Below are 19,428 nucleotides of genomic sequence, written 5' to 3' on the forward strand. Positions count from 1 at the left end.
CTTATCTGCGATTCTCCCTGAGTGACATCTATGCCGATGACATCTATCATTAACAGCTTATTCTGACTCACTCTGCTCAGCTCTGCACAGTGAACAGCGCTGTTCCTCAGTTTACTGTCACTATAATCATTAGTAATTAATTGCATGAATAGGGCTTATTGCATACTAAATAATCATAACCTGCTATATATAATAGATGACTCTGCACGTCCACCCATAAAGACACCTGCCATTAGGCACCAGATGGAGGAATTTAAAGTGTGGAGCTTGGCGAGGTTTAATTTCAATTTGGTGGAATTTAACACCAGAGCTCACACCCCTTGCTCTTACCAACTGTGACACAGGATCTTTAAAGATAAATAGTTTCAATGTCTTATCCATAGAACAGTACCTCCTACAGCACAGTGTTCCTAGCCTTCATACTTGGTTACTGGTTTTAAAATTCTGGGCCAAGGAATTTGCAGGGATCCAGTGTGCCCCCTACTGGTAGACTTCTGAGAGCAAGCTGGTTTTCTTAGAGGTCTCTTGTCCCAGTACTGACCAGGCCCAGCCTGGCCTAGCATCTGAGAGCTGATGAGGTAACGTCGGATTTGGATGTTGGCACATCCTGTAGCACACTGTGTACAAACTGGGGCATTGGTTTGAGATTACAGGTCCAGAGGGATAGAGCACCACCTACTGGTCCACTAACATCACTTACAACAGCAACCTGGTTTTTCCCTGGAGGTCTCCCATCCCAGCGTCTGCCTAGCCTAGCGTCTGAGACCTGTCTGCCATGGATAATGCTGCTGTCAAATAACTCCTACAGGAAAGCTTGTTGAATTGACAGATTTTACTCCAACTTCGTAGGTGGATAGAATGGATATTATCCATGTAGCAGATATCTTTATTATTAGGCAGTCTGCACCATCAGTGCAATGAAGTGCTACAGTTCCACAGCTACAGAAAGGTTACAGATTGCAACACCAGATCGACAACAGTGAAGCTTGTTTCAGATCATGACATGGTTTGTCATAAGCCATTGGGAGAAGAAATGTATAGGATTCCTGCAATGCGGCAAATGGGGTTCCAGATAAAATACCAATTAAAAAAAACAGTTGTGGTTTCAGAATTTACAGTATTCATCAAATAAGACTGCAGAAAGATGCTTCTATAGTCAAACATGTCAAGCAACCACACAGATGGATTTGCAGGTATGTGTGTGGACAGAGTAGGATCACAAGCACTGTCTGAAAAGACTGATAAAATAATACCTTTTTTTCTTCTTGGTAATAATATGGTACATTGCTCTTTCCATATTGCATATTTCTGCATAAACCCAAGATTGTAGTAATATGACGGTGTCCTAATTATCAAATTATCTTATGTGAATTAAAAATGCTTCCTTTATGTATTCTTCAAATCTATGCTGCATTATAGACGCGGCACTGCAACTTCCTAGAAACACTGCTGTCTATATAAAGGATGGACTGTAGCAGGAATGCAGTTTAAATCTAGACCAAATCAGTGCTATCTGGGCGAAAAAAAAACACACTGCAGGGTTACTGTGTGTAAAACAATTAGGCTTTCAATTGGGAAGCCATACGGTAAACTTGATGTTAAATTTTCAAAATGATAAACTCGCTGAGTCAGGGTACGAGCGACCGAGTCCGGAGCTCCTGACCCGACGAGATGGGGTGACGCAGTCGCACGCCGGAGACCCCGCCCCCTGGAAGGAGCTGATAAAAGGGGCTGATCGGCAGGCTCGTCGTCTGAAATCCTCGTCTGTCTTACCTGCTGCGGAGGACCTGTACTAGCCCGCTGACGGCGTGGTGCTTGGGTCTGCCTTCTAATCTCTCTGCGGTTGCCGAAGCTAATTAATCGCTCGCCGAGGTGCTCGAATCTAGGGAAATGGCCAGCTACCACAAGCCCGACGAGAAGACCCTGCAGGGGCTGAAAGACACGGCGAACAAGCTGAGGATTCACTCCATCAAGGCGACATGCGCCTCCAACTCCGGGTACTGAAACGCTTCCAGACCTAATCCCCCTACGACGGCAGAAGGGTCGTGTTTCTGCGTTCACGTAGAAATCTGCTCTGCCCCTCTTTCTGGGCTCTTGAAATGGTTATTTTCATTTTGTGCAGGGCGACAGGAGAATGAATGACTAGTGTGGGGCCTACCAGATATTTTTTTTCGAGTTCAGCCTTGAGTAGTGCGTGTGCAGTTCGTACGTGCATGTAACAGAAATAGTGAAAATCCTCGTTGCTTTCGCTTGTGCCGTACTTTTCTAACTTTAAGCAAAAGGCATGGAATCAAATTAAATGTAAAATCTAAAAAAAAATAAGCTTTTTAAATGACGGATGGCGTTATTGCATGCACTTTGTCAGACTTGGTGCGAAACCTTTACAGTTCTGCAAGACGGCACACATTTTCAGTTTAGTGTTTTTTTTTTTCCCCAGGAGGGGGTCCGTGTCGTATCCTCATGCGAGGCGAGGTCGGTCGCTCCGTGCGGCTGTGAACTTGCAGGGGTCGAGTCACGTGGTGACGGGGTGCTCCGTGGCTGCGGAAAGTCGCCCTTGTACGAGCACTCTTCACGTTTGAGCCACATCGAGTTAAAATAGCGAAAGTCTTCGCCACGAAGCGATCTGAACTGTAGTTTTAGAATGATTTCCGTCCCCCCTTTCTTATCTGGCGACTTGGCAAATGAATGTCGGCCTGCGCCTTGTTAGTTACTGAATCTGCATTGTGACTTTATGCTCCTCCTGCGTTAACTGGTAACCATGTGTGCACCGATCCCATCGACTATTTTCGCTCTAGGGCTTTTGTAGATTGAAGATGAGGAAACGCAGGATTGAGAAATCCCAAAGTTGCAGAATTGGGCAGGTGCTTCGTTTTTCCTTCCTTCCTTCCTTGTAGCGTTTCATATTTCTCGAATGTCTTCCTTCCCTGTAATTAGGCTTTGGCGCCAGTCAATCCTGGACAATACACGGTTTTAAAGAGGAGGTTGATGTGAAATAAATCTATGTATATATATATACTGTACGTTGTGTGTAAATATTTTTGGGAAGACCCCGTGAGTGCAGGTTAGAGTATATTATGAAGGCAGGGGAAGCAGGAGGTTGGTTCAGTTCTATAAAAAAATGTACTACCTTTAATCGGCACTCTTCAGAAAGTGATAAGTTGCAAATCAGAATTGGACTTGTAAAACTGCATTGCTGTATGCAGTAGAAGATACTGCACTCTAGAAGAAGCAGTTTGTGTTGGAGGAGCCCTTGTGCAGCCTGTTATCTTATGAACTGTAGCAGAAAAATCAAATGTGGCATGTTTTTGGAACTATCTTTGAGATTGTGCTTTGCTAGTTAAAAATCAGTTTGGCCCTTGTGTTGCAATTGTCTGATCTGTTTGTGGAGCCCTGTAGCTGTCCTCTGTTGCAATCTGCAGGCAGCTCGCCGGCCCCTCTCCCGCTAGCTTGCAAAACCCTGACCTCCGGTGCTCTGTCACAACACGCCTTGCAAATCTGAGCCCATTGCTGCAGGGGTGTGGGAGGTGTCCCGGCGGGGCCCCCTCTCTGATGGGGTCGGACTTGCAGCAACTTCGTCTCTCCCAGCAGGTGACGGTGTGTGTATGTGCCCCCTGGGGTCCTGAGAGGCAGGTGGAAGGTAATTTGGGGGTCCCCACTATTCTGGTTCTCTGGGAGGGCTGCTGTGTCAGCAGGATTTCAGTCCAGCTGGGTTCAGAAGAACCTGAATCGGGTCATTACTGGCTTAGCTGGGCCAGTTTACCTGCTTCCCCAAGCTCTGCAGGTGCTGCTGCTTTAGAGAGACCTGGAAGCCCTCCAGGGCCAGGACTGGGGACCCCTGATGTAACAGGGTGCATGCTCAGGTCTTGCAGTTGGGTGCCTTTTTTGCAGGTAGCTGGCAGAACGCGGTGCTCCTCGGGATGTTCCTGGTCTTCTCAGCTGATGTCCGTTGTCTCCCCTCCATCTCTTTCCCAGACACCCCACCTCCTGCTGCAGTGCTGCCGAGATCATGTCCGTCCTGTTTTTCCACACCATGAAATACAAGCCGTTGGACCCCCGCAACCCCAACAACGACCGTTTCATCTTGTCCAAGGTGGGCTGTGGCCACGTCTGCATGCACGGGGAGGTTGGGGGAACGGGATCTTCGGCCGGAGGGGTGGATCCTGATCCGCACCCTAGCCAAAATGACTCCTCCAGCCTGGGTATCCCCCTGTCCGAAAACATGCCCTCTGGGGCAAGGGTTTGCATTCAGGGTCCTGGAGGCCCACAGGCTTGCTGGTTTTCATTCCAGTGTAACTTGCCAGTAGCTCTATCAACCTGTGACTCACAGCTGGCAGCCCCACTGGAGCTCAGCAGGTGTGAGCCTGGCCAGTACCAGGATGGGAGACCTCCTGGGAAAGCTAAGGTTGCTGCTGGAAGAGGTGTTAGTTGGACCAGAAGGGGGGGCTCACCCTGTGGTCTATGTGGGCCATAATGCCCCTGTATAGCGACAGGAACACTATACCGTAAAAAGGCGCTGTCCTTTAGTTGAGACATAAAACTGAGGTCTTCACTCTGTGGTCATTACAAATCCCAGGTTGTTGGTCAAAAAGAGTAGGGGTGTTACCTCAGGGTCCTGGCCAAATTTTCCTCTGGCCTTGACCAGTCATGTTCTTCTTTTCTCCTCCCCACTAATAGCTCTCACCACACACGGCTAATTACTTGCTCGACGGCAGCATTTGCAAGTTATATTTTCTACTCCCAAGTGAAGGATCTTGCTGTTCGTAAAATGCAGTAGTTAAAAGGGAGCCTACACTGTATTTAAGAGCGTTAAAGTTCCACAGCTGAGCTCTTACTTGACTAAGTGGGATTTCTCTGAACTAAGAGCTCAGCTGGACCAGGCCAGCAGGTATGTGGGCCCCAGCTCCTGTCCTGGAGGACCTAACTAGTGTGTTAAATGAGTTCGGGCAGAAATGCACAGTAGCATTCTCCATGTCTTATTTTACAACATTTCTCTTTTTCGTGTGTACATGATCTGTTGTAGCGCCAAGCAGTTGTCCACTTGAAACAGGAAGTGTGGCACATCACCTGCTGGGTTAAAGGCAGTTAATTTCTCATGAGTGCTGTGTCAGAGGTGTTACATAATATCCATTTTTCACACTGCAGGTGAAACGCTATACCAGGAATGTTAAGATCACGTCACTTTCAATAGTCACATATCCGATTTAAGGCGCCAGAGCCTATCCCAGAAAGCAATAGGAGCATGGCAGGGTATACCAGTCCATCGCAGGCCAGAGACGGACAGGGCCTGTTAACCTACCAGCATGTCTTTGGACTGTGGGAGGAAACAGAAGCACCTGGTAGAATTCCATGAGAACACATGGGGAACTCCACACAGATCACATCCCCGGTATGAAATTGAACCCAAGGTTCCAGTGCTGCAAAGCTAACCACTGCACCACAGTGCTGTCTTTAATCAGAACATGTGCTCTTATAATTCAATTTGTAGCTTTAAATTCAGTATACAAAATTAATAACCTTGGTGTGACCAGTGGGTGTAGTGGGGGATTATTCATTGCTGGGGGAGGTAACAAATTCAGTGTAGTGCTTTGTGTCTGCATCTATGTTCTTAACCTCGAAGGCTCGTAAAGGTCACAAACAAGACGATGATGTATTGATCGGATTAGTGCCTATTGTCAGCTGACCTTTGCCCCTCGCCCCCTGTGCAGGGTCATGCTGCTCCTATCCTGTACGCCGCCTGGGCCGAGGCTGGATACGTCAAGGAGGCGGATCTGCTGAACCTGCGCAAGTTCAACTGCGACCTGGAGGGACACCCGACTCCTGTGAGTGACCCCCCCCCGCCCGCCTCCCCGTTGGTGCTGAGCGCTGGTAAAGCCAGAGACCCCTGGGAATGAGGGGGGCAGTCCTGGTCCTGGGGGGCAGGTGACTCTTAAGATCTTCCTAACCTACATCACCGCACTGTGGGCTTCATGGGACCTGATTCCCCAAGCTTTTCAGGTGTTGGGGAGTTGAGATGAAGAGAAAGACCTGCAGACCCGGGCCCTCTAGGACTGGGATTGCCCATCCTATCCCGTCAGGCCAGTAACAATAACTCCTGGAGCCACCCTGCTGGATTACATACTCTCATTATTCCAAGTCGCAGAGTTATTGCAGCTAGAAAAGTATAAAAGAACAGTTTAACTATGACCTTCTAAGGCCCTTCAATATGAAAATGGCAAATATTCTTTGCATCTTGGAATACTACCGGCAGGAGCGATTCCTGTTTCTAGTGGTTGAAAGTTGGGGTGCTATGGGATTTGGAGATGGATTTGCTGCTGTGGTGCCTCATCTGCTGATGGGCCCACCACAGACTGGACATGGAGAAGAACCTGGGAGGACTGGCGGGACACTTCCCTCCCACTCTTGTCCGCTGGCCGACTGGATAGCAGGTGGAACGGGTGCTGGTGTCAAAATCCAAACCAGCCTCGTGCTGCGGTTGCTGCAGTGATCTCTTGCAGGGTTAACGAAGGCGCGTAGTAGATGCATCCGTTGAAGCTGCACTGCGTGTGTATAATCGAAGTTCCCTTCGCCTGTCTCCCTGCAGAAACTGGCCTTTGTCGACGTCGCCACGGGGTCGCTGGGGCAGGGTCTGGGCGCGGCCTGCGGGATGGCCTACACGGGCAAACACTTCGACAAGGCCAGGTACGGCCCCGCCGCTCGCTCCTGCGTGGTCGAGGGCGTCCAGTGCCGTCTTCTCTGGTCAAGCCCTGGTGCCCCGGCGTCCAACCTGTTGCTTTCGAAAGGAAGGTTGGGAAGGAGTGGGGCAGCACCAGTAAGACTGTGGGGCTGCTGCATGGCTCAACTAGTAAAAATGCTGGTCTTGGCGCAGGTTGAGCTTTACGATCTGGGGTTCGAGCCTGGGTCGTGTTACTAATCCACTATAAGCAGTAGACGGGTGTCTAAGCGCTGCTGAGGGTTGGGTGGGGGTTATATTACAAGAGTTCTCTCCGCCCTTAGCGACACAGCGCCCCACTGTGACCTGCCGGCTTGCAGGCTTGCCGAGCTGCCGTCAAGGGAGGTGTCTCCCCTGCAGTCAGCGGTGGTCCTCTGCTTGGGGCGACCCTGCCTACTCTTCCTGCAGGGTTTGTAGCTGTGAGCCGAGGTGCGAAAAAACATAAAGGCCCTCTTGGGTGTACAAGAGAAAAAGCAGTCAATGGCTGACTCTTTGAATATACAGTTAACAATTGTTCATCCTGCAGATGGGGAGCTGTTGTGTAGAGAGTAGGCCGTGTAAGACCAAGCAGTGTTAGACGAGCTTTCAGTCAGGGCTTTAGGAAAGGGCTTTGTGTTGCATTGTGGGTAGCTCTAGTGCTGCTGTTCCTGTGTTGAACTGCTTTTCTTGGAAGAGAAGAGGGGGGGTGGGGATAGTGGTCAGAGAGGAGAAGTCTGGAAGGATGGGAAGACCTTAGTGTCAGATCCAGTAGAAAGGTTTGGGATTTGGGAATGCTGTAGTTGGAGCATTGGGACTCCACGGGGGCGGGGATAGCGCCTTCTGGCCGCTCTCTCTCCTCGGTGCTCAATGCAGGTGGGCCTCCTCTTGCTTGCCAACACTGTTTTTCTTCTGCTCAGTTACCGCGTGTACTGCCTGCTGGGCGACGGAGAGTCGTCGGAAGGGTCTGTGTGGGAGGCCATGGCCTTCGCCTCCTTCTACAACCTGGACAACCTGGTGGCCATTTTCGACGTCAACCGGCTGGGCCAGAGTGAGCCCGCCCCCCTGCTGCACAACACCGAGGTGTACCGCAAGCGCTGTGAAGCCTTTGGGTGAGTAGGGGCCAGGGGACCCCGACTCTGGCAAGGGGGGTGGGGGCTGGATGCCAAATGACATGACAAGTTGTGTATGCACCCTAATCTGTTTTTGTGTTCAAAATGGTGATTGATCCAACCCAACCCAAAAAAGGGCTCCTGTTTCAATACTGGAGTCTTTCAGTTCCTTATGGGGGATTTCACAGGGACAGTTGTGCTTGTGTGTTTTCAGGGGGTAAATTAAGAGATTTTATCAAATGCCAAGATCCTTGGCACACAGATGTTTGGTTAATAAGAGTTGGAAAAAGGAGTTATATAATGGTGGAAATGCAAATAATTCAGTGAGTGTTCTTGATTTAGTTCATCAAGATACCTCCTGCTTATCTGAGCAGTTTTCCTTGCCAGGTGTATTGTACCCTGTTGCCTGTGTTCATAAGGCCATCTGCAGTCTGTAGCAGGGCTTCCTAGTCCTGATGTCCAGATTCTCATTCCTTGTGAATGTTAGAAGCAGGCACACTAAAGATACGGTGAACCACTTGTTTGCAGGTCCCTTCAGTTGGGTGAATATTTATAAGGAAAGTTTAAAAGACTCCTACAATTTTAGAAGTGAGTTTGTCCGTTTGGCTTGGTCAGTTCTTGGTGAAATCTGGGGTTTCCCGAGCCAGATGTGGGTATCTTGCAGCTGGAACACCTACGTGGTGGATGGGCACGACGTGGAAGAGCTGTGCAAGGCGCTGTGGCAGGCCAAGCAGGTCAAGGAAAAGCCCACCGCCATCGTGGCCAAGACCTTCAAGGGCAAAGGGCTCAAAGGTCAGGTGCTTTTGGATCATGTACTACGTATCCGGTCTGGCTTGTGATGAATCGTTCACTGTAAAGGTACTCGCTCAAGAGCAGGTTAAACTCTGTGACCGTGGCTTTGAGTGGAGGCTCTTCTGTTACTGGCTGTGCCAGAGATTACTCAAAAGGGGGCACACAACTGGACGTATAATGATGGGGTAGGGTGGGATTAGTCGATGATGTGCTCAGCGACCTTGACCCCTGTGACCAATCAGCTTTGATCCTCCAGAATGGGGCTGTACTGCCTGTGATTTTTTTTTGAAAGAATTGGCTCAGGGTTCAGTCTACTTATACTTCCTCATTCTCCCCCGTGTGCGGTCGTGGTGTTGGTAGCTGCAAGCGGAGATGTGGGGGGGGGGGGGGAAAGTATAACAAAAATAAAATGGTTGTTTATAGCAGGGGATCATTTTGAAATGTCCATTTTCCCTTGCTTCTGTTCCTCTTGTTACCTTAAGAGCGCATCTTCAGCAATTTGCTAACTGGCATCGCCTGTTTCTGGCCGTGCTCCCAGGTATTGAGAACGAAGAGAACTGGCACGGCAAGCCCATTCCCAAGGACCGCGTGGACGCACTGCTGGCAGACCTGCAGAGCCTGATCCAGACCAACAAGCCGCTGTCCCCCGAGCAGCCAGCAGAGGACGCTCCTCCAGTGGACATCTCCAATATCGTCATGCCTTCCCCTCCTGCCTTCAAGATTGGTGACAAGGTGGGCGGAGTCATGTAACCTAATTGGTTAGGGACTAATGAGACTGGGTTTAACCTACCTGGCCTGGTGGGTAGTTTAGAGCTCATTGATCTGAGGATCTCATCTAGCTGTTTTTTCTGGGGGAGGAAGAAACAGGGTTTCAGCTTTAATAGCATTGCCAGGTAGCTTGTTCCACACTTGGTGGGATTGCTCTGTTACATGGAAATGCACCATTTATAGAGGTGCGTGAAGGAGGTTAAGAAAAGCAGCACAGCTGGATTCTGTTGAACAGCTTTGAGTTGTTTGTCTGGCCTAAGATCAGTTGCAGTGCAGGGCCTGCTAGCTTGGCCTTGTATGTACATGGCCTGGTGCAGACTGCTCATGGTGATGGATATTCATGCCATGAAGGTCCTCTAAGAACCACCTGCCAAGGAGGAATGGGGTATTCTAACAGTGCACAGCTGTGCACTCTCTGCGCAAGGAAACGTGGGGAAAATGCCCGACTGAGGCTTCTGCTCGGTGTCTGTCTTCCCAGGTGGCCACCCGCCGTGCATACGGGCTGGCCCTGGCCAAGCTAGGGGAGGCCAGCGGGCGAGTGGTGGCGCTGGACGGCGACACCAAGAACTCCACCTTCTCGGACATCTTCAAGAAGGCCCACCCCGACCGCTACATCGAGTGCTTCATCGCCGAGCAGAACATGGTGGGTGACATTGGCCTGCTGTCGGACAGTGAGGGCCATCATCCAGTGAGCTTGAGGGCTAAAGAAACTAACCTGTGTTTGGGGGAGAAGACTAGCTTTTAAAAATGCACAGTCTGGCCTACAATTAATCCTGTTTACCAGTGTTAATTGAAAGTAGTTTTGTCACACTAGTGACGGTGTTGTTGAAGCTGGCGCGTAGTGATTTGGTTGTCTTGCACATAAACATCTAGATCTGTGCATGCAGTAAGTACAATTTCAGGATAAGAAGAGGTGCTCTATTCTGCCATGTCTTTTCCTCACATTGGGGCTCGCCGTTTGCTTGAATTCTGCTCCTCTTCCCCTTCCTGTTAAACCCTCTTCTCGTCTCCCAGGTGAGCGTGGCGATTGGCTGTGCCACCCGCGATCGTACCGTCTCCTTTGCCAGCACTTTCGCCGCCTTCTTCTCCCGCGCCTATGACCACATCCGCATGGCGGCCATCTCCCAGTCCAACGTCAACCTCTCCGGCTCCCACTGTGGCGTGTCCATCGGTATGGGGAATGCCTCCCCCTGGTGGAGAGGCGGTCGCACTGCAGCTTTCTAATTCGGAGTTTGCATTCGAGGGCATTTTTTTTTGACGATTGTTTCCCCTTGTTGGGCCCAGGTGAGGACGGGCCCTCTCAGATGGCGCTGGAGGACTTGGCGATGTTCCGTGCCATCCCCACCTGCACGGTCTTCTACCCCAGCGACGCCGTCTCCACGGAGAAGGCAGTGGAGCTTGCTGCCAACACAAAGGTACTCAGACCGGAAACCACTCAAGCTTGCTGCTGGCACTGAGCAGTGATTGTCATTCACATCCTTGCCAATTTATTCCCTGTAATGGGAACCTGACTACTGGCTGGCCCGGGTGTCAATTCTTCCACCCTTCTCATTTATTATATAAGACACAACAGGGGGGCACAGTGTGGTAGCAGTTACATCTTGATATCTGAAGCAGGTCTCGGGGAAATCGGTATATACAGAAAACATTTCTGCAGTCATTTAAATTAAACTTCTCAAGTGAACACATCCGCAGCTCCTCTTTGAGCCATCTTCTGTTTGTCTCTTAAGGTACATAACTGGGCAGCTAAGCCACTTGAATACATAGGATAAATACGAGTCTTATTTTAAAACTGTCAAAATGTCTCATAGGCCAGTTGGTCTGAGGCTCCTTGCTCCTTCTTTCAGCACATAATGAAGCCTGTTGCTTCCTGGTTTTGAATTGTGACCCGACCAATCGTCTTGCTCCAACTGGTCAGGTGACTGAGCACAGGTCAATCCCCACTGCTTTCTGGGGATTGTGGCTCAGAAGAGATCTACCATCTTACTGTAGTGAAGACCCTGAGCAAACCTAATTAAAAGGTCCTTCAGGACTCCAAAGACTTAAACTGATCTGATTGGAGAACTGTTTTAGAATCCAAAGCATTGCAGTCTCCTTTTTGAGCACTTCTTCCTTTTAAAACATCAGAAGTAAAATGCTTCCTCTGTTTTTGCTCAGGACATGAGGAAGAAAAATCCGTGTTATAAATTGTTTTCCTGCACTACAAGTAGCGTTAGTGTTCTTTTGAAAAACAAGTTCTGAAGCTGGTCTCCCTCTGACAATTGTTTTAATGACCAGATGCTCACTCTTTTGAGTTCAGATCCCTTGTTGGCCCTGTTCTGGTTCAGTATCCCAATAGTGACTGTGGTGGCCTGGGAGTGGGCTTGTGACCCCTGACTGACCTTGCCTTCTCCTGTTCCCAGGGAATCTGCTTCATTCGAACCAGCCGCCCAGACACTGCCGTGATCTATTCCCCAGGGGAGAAGTTTGAAGTGGGACACGCCAAGGTGAGAAACCGGGGCCGTGAGGAGGACTGTGGAGCAGGGTTCTGGGTTTCTGTAGCTGTAATGGTGCGTCTCTAGCTGGAGGTACCAATATTTTAAGATTGGGGGGGCAATAGGTAAGGAGGTGTTGCTTTTTATGGTGCAGTAACAAATGGGGTTTAATGTTTGAACAGTACACTGGTTTCTAGTTTGCCCAGCTGTTCTTACAAGGTTTGTTTCAGATTGCCAAAACACTGTAAATGTTATACATGCAGTGCCAGCTATTTAACTGTTAGCACCAGAAAGGACTTTGGGCTGAACGGATTAGTAAAAATGTGGGTTCAGGGAATCCGGGACTTAAATGCTCATCCCCTTAATCCTTTGTTTGAGCCCTGAATCTGCTCTGCGCCTCCTATAAAACTTTAGCAGTAAACTTCACCCCACCTGTGGTCGGACAGTGCTTCAGTCTGTGCCCTGCGGTGGACCCACCCCTGACATGAGTGCGTTTTGACAGGTCGTGCGGAAGAGCGACAGCGACAAAGTCACTGTCATCGGGGCTGGAGTGACACTGCACGAGGCTCTGGCTGCTGCTGATGAGCTCGCCAAGGAAGGTAAGAGGGCCACCTGCTGGCGGGCTGTGGTGTAACCTTTGCACACAGCGGTGCCTGGATTCAAATAGTTCCTGTAGTATTGTGAGGACTATGCAGAGGTGCTCCCTGAAATGCAATAGCTGTAGAACGTAAAAGACAACTGGCCATCAAAAAGATTACTTTTACCAGTTCAGTACTGGAGCTTCTACTTCAAGAGCATTGTGAGGAAACGTGCTTTTGAAATATAAATGTGTATATGATAAGTCGTTCCCGTATCACATTGTATAGTTTTGTCTGTATATGTAGCTATAATCAAAGAATTGGCATTCAAGTGTATTCAATTTATATTAAGTGCACATTATGCTTGTGTTCTAAGTATCCAAATCACATCCTTTCAGTTTGTCCGAATGCCCATATGAAACATGAATAACTGTCCCATGGCTTTGGGTTGGCTGTGCAGTCAGGTGTGTGATGAACAGACTGACCAGGGCTTATCGGCCCCCGCCACGCTGTTCTGCCCCTGCGGTCACCCCTGGGGTGATCGGGATCATGACGTGCGCTGTGGTTCTGCTGACCTTCTCTCTTGCTCGGCCTTAGGCGTCCACATCCGGGTGGTCGACCCCTTCACCATCAAGCCCCTGGACGCCGACACCATCGTCTCCAGCGCTCGCGCGACGGGGGGCAGGATCATCACCGTGGAGGACCACTATCGCGAGGGTAGGGGGGCGGAGGAAGGAACTGGGCTGGGTTAAGGACAGAAAGCCCTCTTGTGTAGTTTTGACCCTGGTCTCAGACTCCTAGCATCGGTGCCAGTCTCCAGTTTCCGCGCAGACTGTCCTGGGCTGTGGCGATGTGTATGCAGGCCCTGTGGGATGCAGAAAGCTCGCTTCCCATCTGCAGTGGTCTGTGGTGTTGGACACAAATGTGCATTTTCACCTTCCAGGAGTCTGTACAAACGTGCTGCAGTAGGTCTTGTCGGATCTGTGGAAGTAGGCCAAACTCATGGAAATATTTTTGTTTTTAAACCAGGGATTGAGGCTGGAGCTTGGGTTTAGGAAAAGCTTACTGTTCCACTTAGATGTATTTGTGTGAGGAAACTTTAAGCAGTCAAGAGTACTCAAGTAATAAAGAAAAGGTGTTCTAAACCTATTCTCTGAGAGGTGTTAAATACGTGTAGTCAAGTAGTGTAAAAGGAAAGGTGCCCAAGTATTAATAGTGAGTTGCCTTCTAAGGCACACTGTATTCATTGTGTGTGAGCTGAGCTCTGACCTGGGCTGTGGGCTCCGGGGGTGGTGCTGCTGTACCTAGTTTTTTGAGAACTGTCTCCCCCTTGTGGCTGGCTGTGGGACTGCGATTGATTGTGCCTGGGCGCTGGCCGGGAGCCCCCAGTCCACTGCTGACGCGTGTGCTGTGTCCCTGCAGGTGGCCTGGGCGAGGCGGTGTGCGCCGCGGTGGCGGAGGAGCCGGGCATCGTGGTGCAGCGGCTGGCGGTGACGGGGGTGCCCCGGAGCGGCAAGCCCACCGAGCTGCTGGACTGCCACGGCATCAGCGCCAAGTGCATCGTCGCTGCCGTCAGATCCACCTTCGCCAACTGAGGACGCGCTGGGTCCCCCTTTCCACGCAGGGTCCGGGGCAGCTCCCCTCCACCTCTCTATTCCTTAGTGTCCCCACAAACATAGCGTGGTCCCTTCTGAGTGAAGTGGCTCTCTTCCCCGTGCTTTCGGAGCACTTGGCGCTTGGCCAGTGTGTTTGCGTAGCGTCCCTCTTCCCTTGAGTTAGGATACGCTTGCAGGGGAGGCCTAGATCTCCGCAGCAGGATCCGCCACTGTCTTTGCCTTTTAAATCCTGTTTCTGACTCACACCAGACAGTTTTCCTAGATGAACCCGGGGAACAGCAGTGCACTACCAGAGAAGCATCACATTTAGTTCATGGGCTGGGGTGCACAGTTCCTTCCTGCAAATGAAGGGGAAGAAACCTCCCACACACACACACACACACACACACACACACACTGCTGCCTTTATTGAAAATGTCAGTTTGATTTTTTCAGCAGCAGTGTACAGTACATGGTTTCCGGTCTTGCCTCCTGCTTAGTTAGTCCAGTGGTTGCATTGCAGGGCAGCTGAAGCTGCACATTCCTTCCAGTGCAACAACATACAATGGGTTTTCCCCTGTGATCTTAAGGGGAATGATAGCTGAAAGCAAAGCAGAAGAAATCTCTGCTGGACCCTGAACAATCTCTATATACACTATGGCAACATAACCATGACCCAGGGCTCCTGTCCTTGGTCACCCACCTCTTCTACGTTAACTTTCATTCCACTTCTCCTGGTTCCATAACTCTCAAGAAAGAGCCCTTCCTTTCCTCCACGTCACTGCTGTGTTACGGTTCAGCTGAATAAAAGTGTAACATTCCGTTTGTTCTTGCTTTTAAAATGCCAGTTCTTGATAAAGGACTCATTCCATGACATTTCTAGTTGTCTTAAAATGCCTCTCCGCCAGTGTTCCTAACTCCCTGTTGCCTCCGTCGGAAACCAGCGCTGTGTTAAAAAGGGGGACAGTGTGTTTTCTTTAGCGGTCTCTAACCCCTAACCATTGTTCTCGAGGAGGCCTAAATATCTACTAATTCTGTTTCTTTGGCAAAAACTGTCTGCACTAAAGTCCTAGGATATTTTGTTTTCCTCAGAAGTTTCCTGTACTTCCAAAAAAACAGCAGTGTCCTGCAAAGTTTGTGTTATGTGCAAACTGTTCTGTCTTGTATGTTTTATCCAGCCTCTGGTAGTTGTTTACGCTCTAGGCTTTAAAGAAACCCAGTGTCTTGTCTAAAATGCTTCACTGAAGCCCTGTGCGACTGCGTAGCATAGATTTCAAAGCAGAGCAGTTACACTAGGGCAGTTCATGAAAATGACAAAGTACGTTTAAATCTGTATTTTTACCTGCAGGGTTCTGAATGTTTTTTTTAAGCTGCTGTTCCATAGAGTCTTAATCTGCATTTAGCTAACAACTGGCGGTTGAATTCTTTGGTCTTCCTTCCCTTTACTCCTATGAACGCTGCTGTGACTGCTGCTTTCTCGATCAGGGCAGACTGTGTGGAGTTTGCATGTTCTCCCTGAGTTCACGGGGGACTCCTCTGTGAGTGCTTTTACATCGGGCAAGGCAGAGCACGTGTGCGCTGCTGGTCTGTGAGCGTTGGGGGGGGGGGGGAGTCTTTGTTACTGGTCCAAGTCATCTTGAGCTAACGAGCATCGCTTGTGCTACACTGATGTGGTTTATAGTGAATAAAGAGTTTGAGCCAAGTTTCCCTTGAGGTCTTGTTTTTACTGGATAGTCTGAACTTCTTCTCTTCCCTCGCAGGCTGTGTTTGAAAGATGTTTTCTATTCAATACCGTGCGAGTAAGAGGTTCTGGATTAGTGCCAATCCTATCAGATCTCTATTGCTGAGTGGGGTTTGCATTGACTGCTGGTTGTAATGATCCTTATGCATGCGTAGTTAGGGATGGCACAGTGCTGCAGTAGTTAGTACCACTGCCTCACAGTTCTGGAACCCTAGCCTCAATCCCAGGGTCTGTTTGTGTGGAGTTTGCATGTTCTCCCAGGGTTCGAGTGGGTTTCCTCCAGGTGCTGCGGTTTTCTCCTACAGTCCCCAGACAGAATAGGTTAAATGGCTTCTGAAACAATTGTTCCCATGTGAATACCCTGCGATGAACTGGTGTACCCCACCTTCCATCTATTTGTCGGGATAGGATTTGACACCCCGGTGGCCCTGTAGTGCAGGGGGGTTGTGAGTGCGATGGAAACGACAATGTCAAATTAAATAGTCCTATTAATAAATAATGGAATAACTAATATTAGTATTTTACAAAGTGAAAGAAGCGTGTTAAGAGGGTTGCATTTGTCTATACTGAAAAGGTTGATTTAGTTAAACTCTCAAAGGGGGTACTTGAGGCAAATAATTTAGGTTGAAAGGGTTCAGCTGACCAAGGTTGGGAACCCTTGCTGTAGTGGTTAAAGCTGTTAAACACAAGTATCATTATTAATCAACTAATAATTAGTAACTCTTTAATAGTATTAACCTCTTTATCCAAAGGATGGTGGGATTATGGAACAAGCTAACCGGTCTTGTGGTTGATGCCAATACAATGGCTTCTTTTAAGAAGGAGCTGGATGAGATCCTTGGATCAAATAAGCTACTAACTCCTGGACGGCTTCTTGTTTGTGACCTGCCTCGTGTTCTTAAGAGGTCCTCATGATACAGAGCAGGTAAGTCTCGAAAATGCGTAAGCAATTGTTTGTTTTTTTTCATAGGCTAGCACAGGGAGGCAAACCTAGCAGTTGAAAATCAAGTGTTCCTCCTGGCCTGCAGAGGAGTAGTTTGAAATCTTCGGAGTGTATGGGAAGCACACTCTTGAGCAGCCTGCAGTTCCACCAGAGCCCCACCATCCCATACACCCCTACTCTGACCCCTGATGTGCAGCATTAGCGTCAGCCTCCACATCTGTGTGACTAACGACTGTGCCATTTCAGTTTCTTCCCTCTTCATAATTCTAGTAATGCAATTGGGCTTGGTCATGGGAGGAATGTAGGGGTGGAGCCCTTTGGTCCAGTTTGATAAATGAATGTCCTGTTGGGTAAGAGGTTTGAATAAAATGCAGTGAATGACTTCCTGTTGTGCTTGACTTTCTGGTGCTTTGGGGTTTTGGTTTTTATTCTTCTGTTTTATAAGGCTATTTGAGAGACACAGCAGCTCATCCAGCCAGACCCCGCCATGGTTTCTTGGTACGGGACAGTCAGAGAGCACGTGACTCCCTGCCCCAGCTGCAATACCAGTCCACCCCTCACCCCCTGGCCCCGGCGATACTGGTCCATACTTATACAGCTGGGTGCACTGGAGTTACTGGGAGAAAGCACAGTACCTCCCTGAAGGTACCTACAACCCCACAGTCAAAAGTCCAGGGACTCATTTACTACTTGAGGTAAAACCACAGAACACCCAGTTAATAGGATTATGCATTATAATTTATTAGTGAGCTGTAAAATTTAACACAAGCCTTTTTTAATCTAAAATGCCAGTCCCATAGCTCTTAAGGACTATAGCCTCTGACTTAACTTAAAAAAATGACCAAAACCCACAGGATTCTATTGGATTCTTTCAGTTTGATAGCTCCTGCAGCACTGCAATAAATTATTTTCTGGTTTTTCTGGTTTGCCAGTACCTGTTCTTGCAATTCAGATGATTAAGGTGTAGCAGCTGGGAAAGCAAAACCTAAGACCTCTGTTGACGGGGGAGAAAAGAAGCAGTGAATGAATTTTAACAGTGTTATGTGCACTGATCGCATAATATTTCCCAGCAGGCGAGTGTCATCACTGAAGAGATTAGTATACTGTACTTCTTTCTGGACACACAAAAAGCATAGTACCTTATCTTGCTCTTCAGAGAGAGCGCAGTGGTTTGTGGGAAAGATGTCAGTGCTGTGGGAGGATCAGCACTGGTTCCAGGAGCAGTGGAAGTGCTGTGTGGGATTTGGGATTGCCTGCTTGTTTGAGAGTACCCCTATGTGTGCACAGTTCACACTCTGTTACTGATTGGTAGTTGATTAACTTCTTATCCCCCAAAGAGTTGTGGGAGTAGGGACCAAGCCCTGCATCCTTGTTGTCGAAGTCGGGCCTTTTGGTTTCTTTCATGGAGCAGCTGCAAGAGATCCTGGGATCAATTATCTTCCCACAGTGAGAAAAGGCTGGGACCAATGACCCCTGCAAAAAAAAAAGCGAAGGGTTAAAAATGATTTATTAGACGTCAGCATAGGTGGAGGCAAATATAACAATTGAGAAATGCCTCAGTGTTTCTCCTGCCCTGCAGAGGACTGTTGTGGGCTTTAGAGGATTTAGGTATCAAGCCGAGAAGCAAGTACATTTCTCTCCATTGGGCAGCATCGGCACAAACGTGCAGCTGTTGACTCCGGTCTTTGTCATTTCATTTTCATTCTCTTGTGTTCTGCTGGAACTGAAAAGCTTTTGGGTATTGTGCATTTAGAGAGCAGCCTCTTCGTCACACTGGCTTGGGAGGAATGTGTCCTGTTGGACAGTGTTTAATCGTGTTTTTCAATTCTTAGTTTCGAAAACTCTAAGCAACACAAGACGTCAAAATGAGCTAATGTTCATGCCTCCTGAATGACTGCTGTTCCCTTGTGGAATGATTCTGATTAAGCAGCTGTCTAGAGGTCGTCTTTGTTAAATAGCTCTTCATCCTCTATGATGGATACAATGGGGTGCTGCAGGTTCTAGTGTCCTGTGCAGTCCACAGCACTGTTCCTGTTCTATACATCCATGCCATTTCTATCTGAGTGTTATATGAGCGTGATGCTGCTTGCATCAGCAAAGTTAATACTCAGGGGAAATGGCTGTTTCATCCATGTGTATTTCTCTGGGTGTGAGGGTAGTCGTGACTGGACTCAACAGGAGTGTTGTTTTCTGTGAAACTAGGAGAGGACAGTATCTGACTGCGTGCTTGATTTTGTGACTAGACCAATGTTGTTGGATAAGAGGAATGGATAAAACACAATGAACGAATTCCTGTCATTCCTGAGGTTCTAGTGCCAGGCGGGTTGGGCCTTTGTCTTTCTGTACTGTGTTCAAGAGATAATTCCATTGGAGACACAGGCAGCTAGGTCTGGGGTTGGGTCATTCAGTGCAGGAGCTCCTACAGCACTAAAGCTCATGCTCACGAGACCTGTGACGTCAGTTGCAGTGACTCCTTCTTTCAATTCAGACGATTAAGTTGCAGAACCCAGTAAAATGAAACACAACGTTGTACTTTCAATTTGACATTGATCCGCGAAAACAAGAAGATCGTAAAGCTGAACAAACTTAAAGTAACACTAAAAGTGTTAGTGTGTATGCTGATGGTATTAAGTTTTCCCAGCAGGCAAGCGTCATTACTAATGTGATTAGTATGCTTATTTCTGACCACACAAACAGCAGAGCGTGCAGGATGAGGTTCACCTTGTTAAATAATTCATCC

The 19,428-nt window shown here is 48.6% G+C and overlaps 1 protein-coding gene across 1 annotated transcript; it reads left to right on the forward strand.

Moving 5' to 3' along the window:
- Positions 1-1,694: 1,694 nt before the first annotated feature.
- tktb (transketolase b) lies at positions 1,695-15,706 on the forward strand. Its single transcript, XM_088930720.1, has 14 exons — positions 1,695-1,997; positions 3,973-4,090; positions 5,706-5,819; positions 6,581-6,678; positions 7,606-7,797; positions 8,462-8,589; positions 9,128-9,321; positions 9,836-10,000; positions 10,372-10,528; positions 10,642-10,772; positions 11,760-11,843; positions 12,334-12,430; positions 13,007-13,126; positions 13,832-15,706. Exons 1-14 carry the CDS (start codon positions 1,891-1,893, stop codon positions 14,002-14,004), a joined length of 1,878 nt encoding a protein of 625 aa, XP_088786846.1. The 5' UTR covers positions 1,695-1,890; the 3' UTR covers positions 14,005-15,706.
- Positions 15,707-19,428: the final 3,722 nt, after the last annotated feature.

This window comes from Atractosteus spatula, chromosome 2 (assembly GCF_055471065.1).
Source record: "Atractosteus spatula isolate fAtrSpa1 chromosome 2, fAtrSpa1.hap1, whole genome shotgun sequence".
NCBI classification, from domain to species: domain Eukaryota; kingdom Metazoa; phylum Chordata; class Actinopteri; order Semionotiformes; family Lepisosteidae; genus Atractosteus; species Atractosteus spatula.

Coding starts and splice junctions, on each gene's coding strand:
- tktb (XM_088930720.1), top strand. CDS start 1,891: ATGGCCAGCTACCACAAGCCCGACGAGAAGACCCTGCAGGGGCTGAAA. Junction 5,820..6,580: donor TGGAGGGACACCCGACTCCT/GTGAGTGACCCC, acceptor GTCTCCCTGCAG/AAACTGGCCTTTGTCGACGT. Junction 6,679..7,605: donor AAACACTTCGACAAGGCCAG/GTACGGCCCCGC, acceptor TCTTCTGCTCAG/TTACCGCGTGTACTGCCTGC.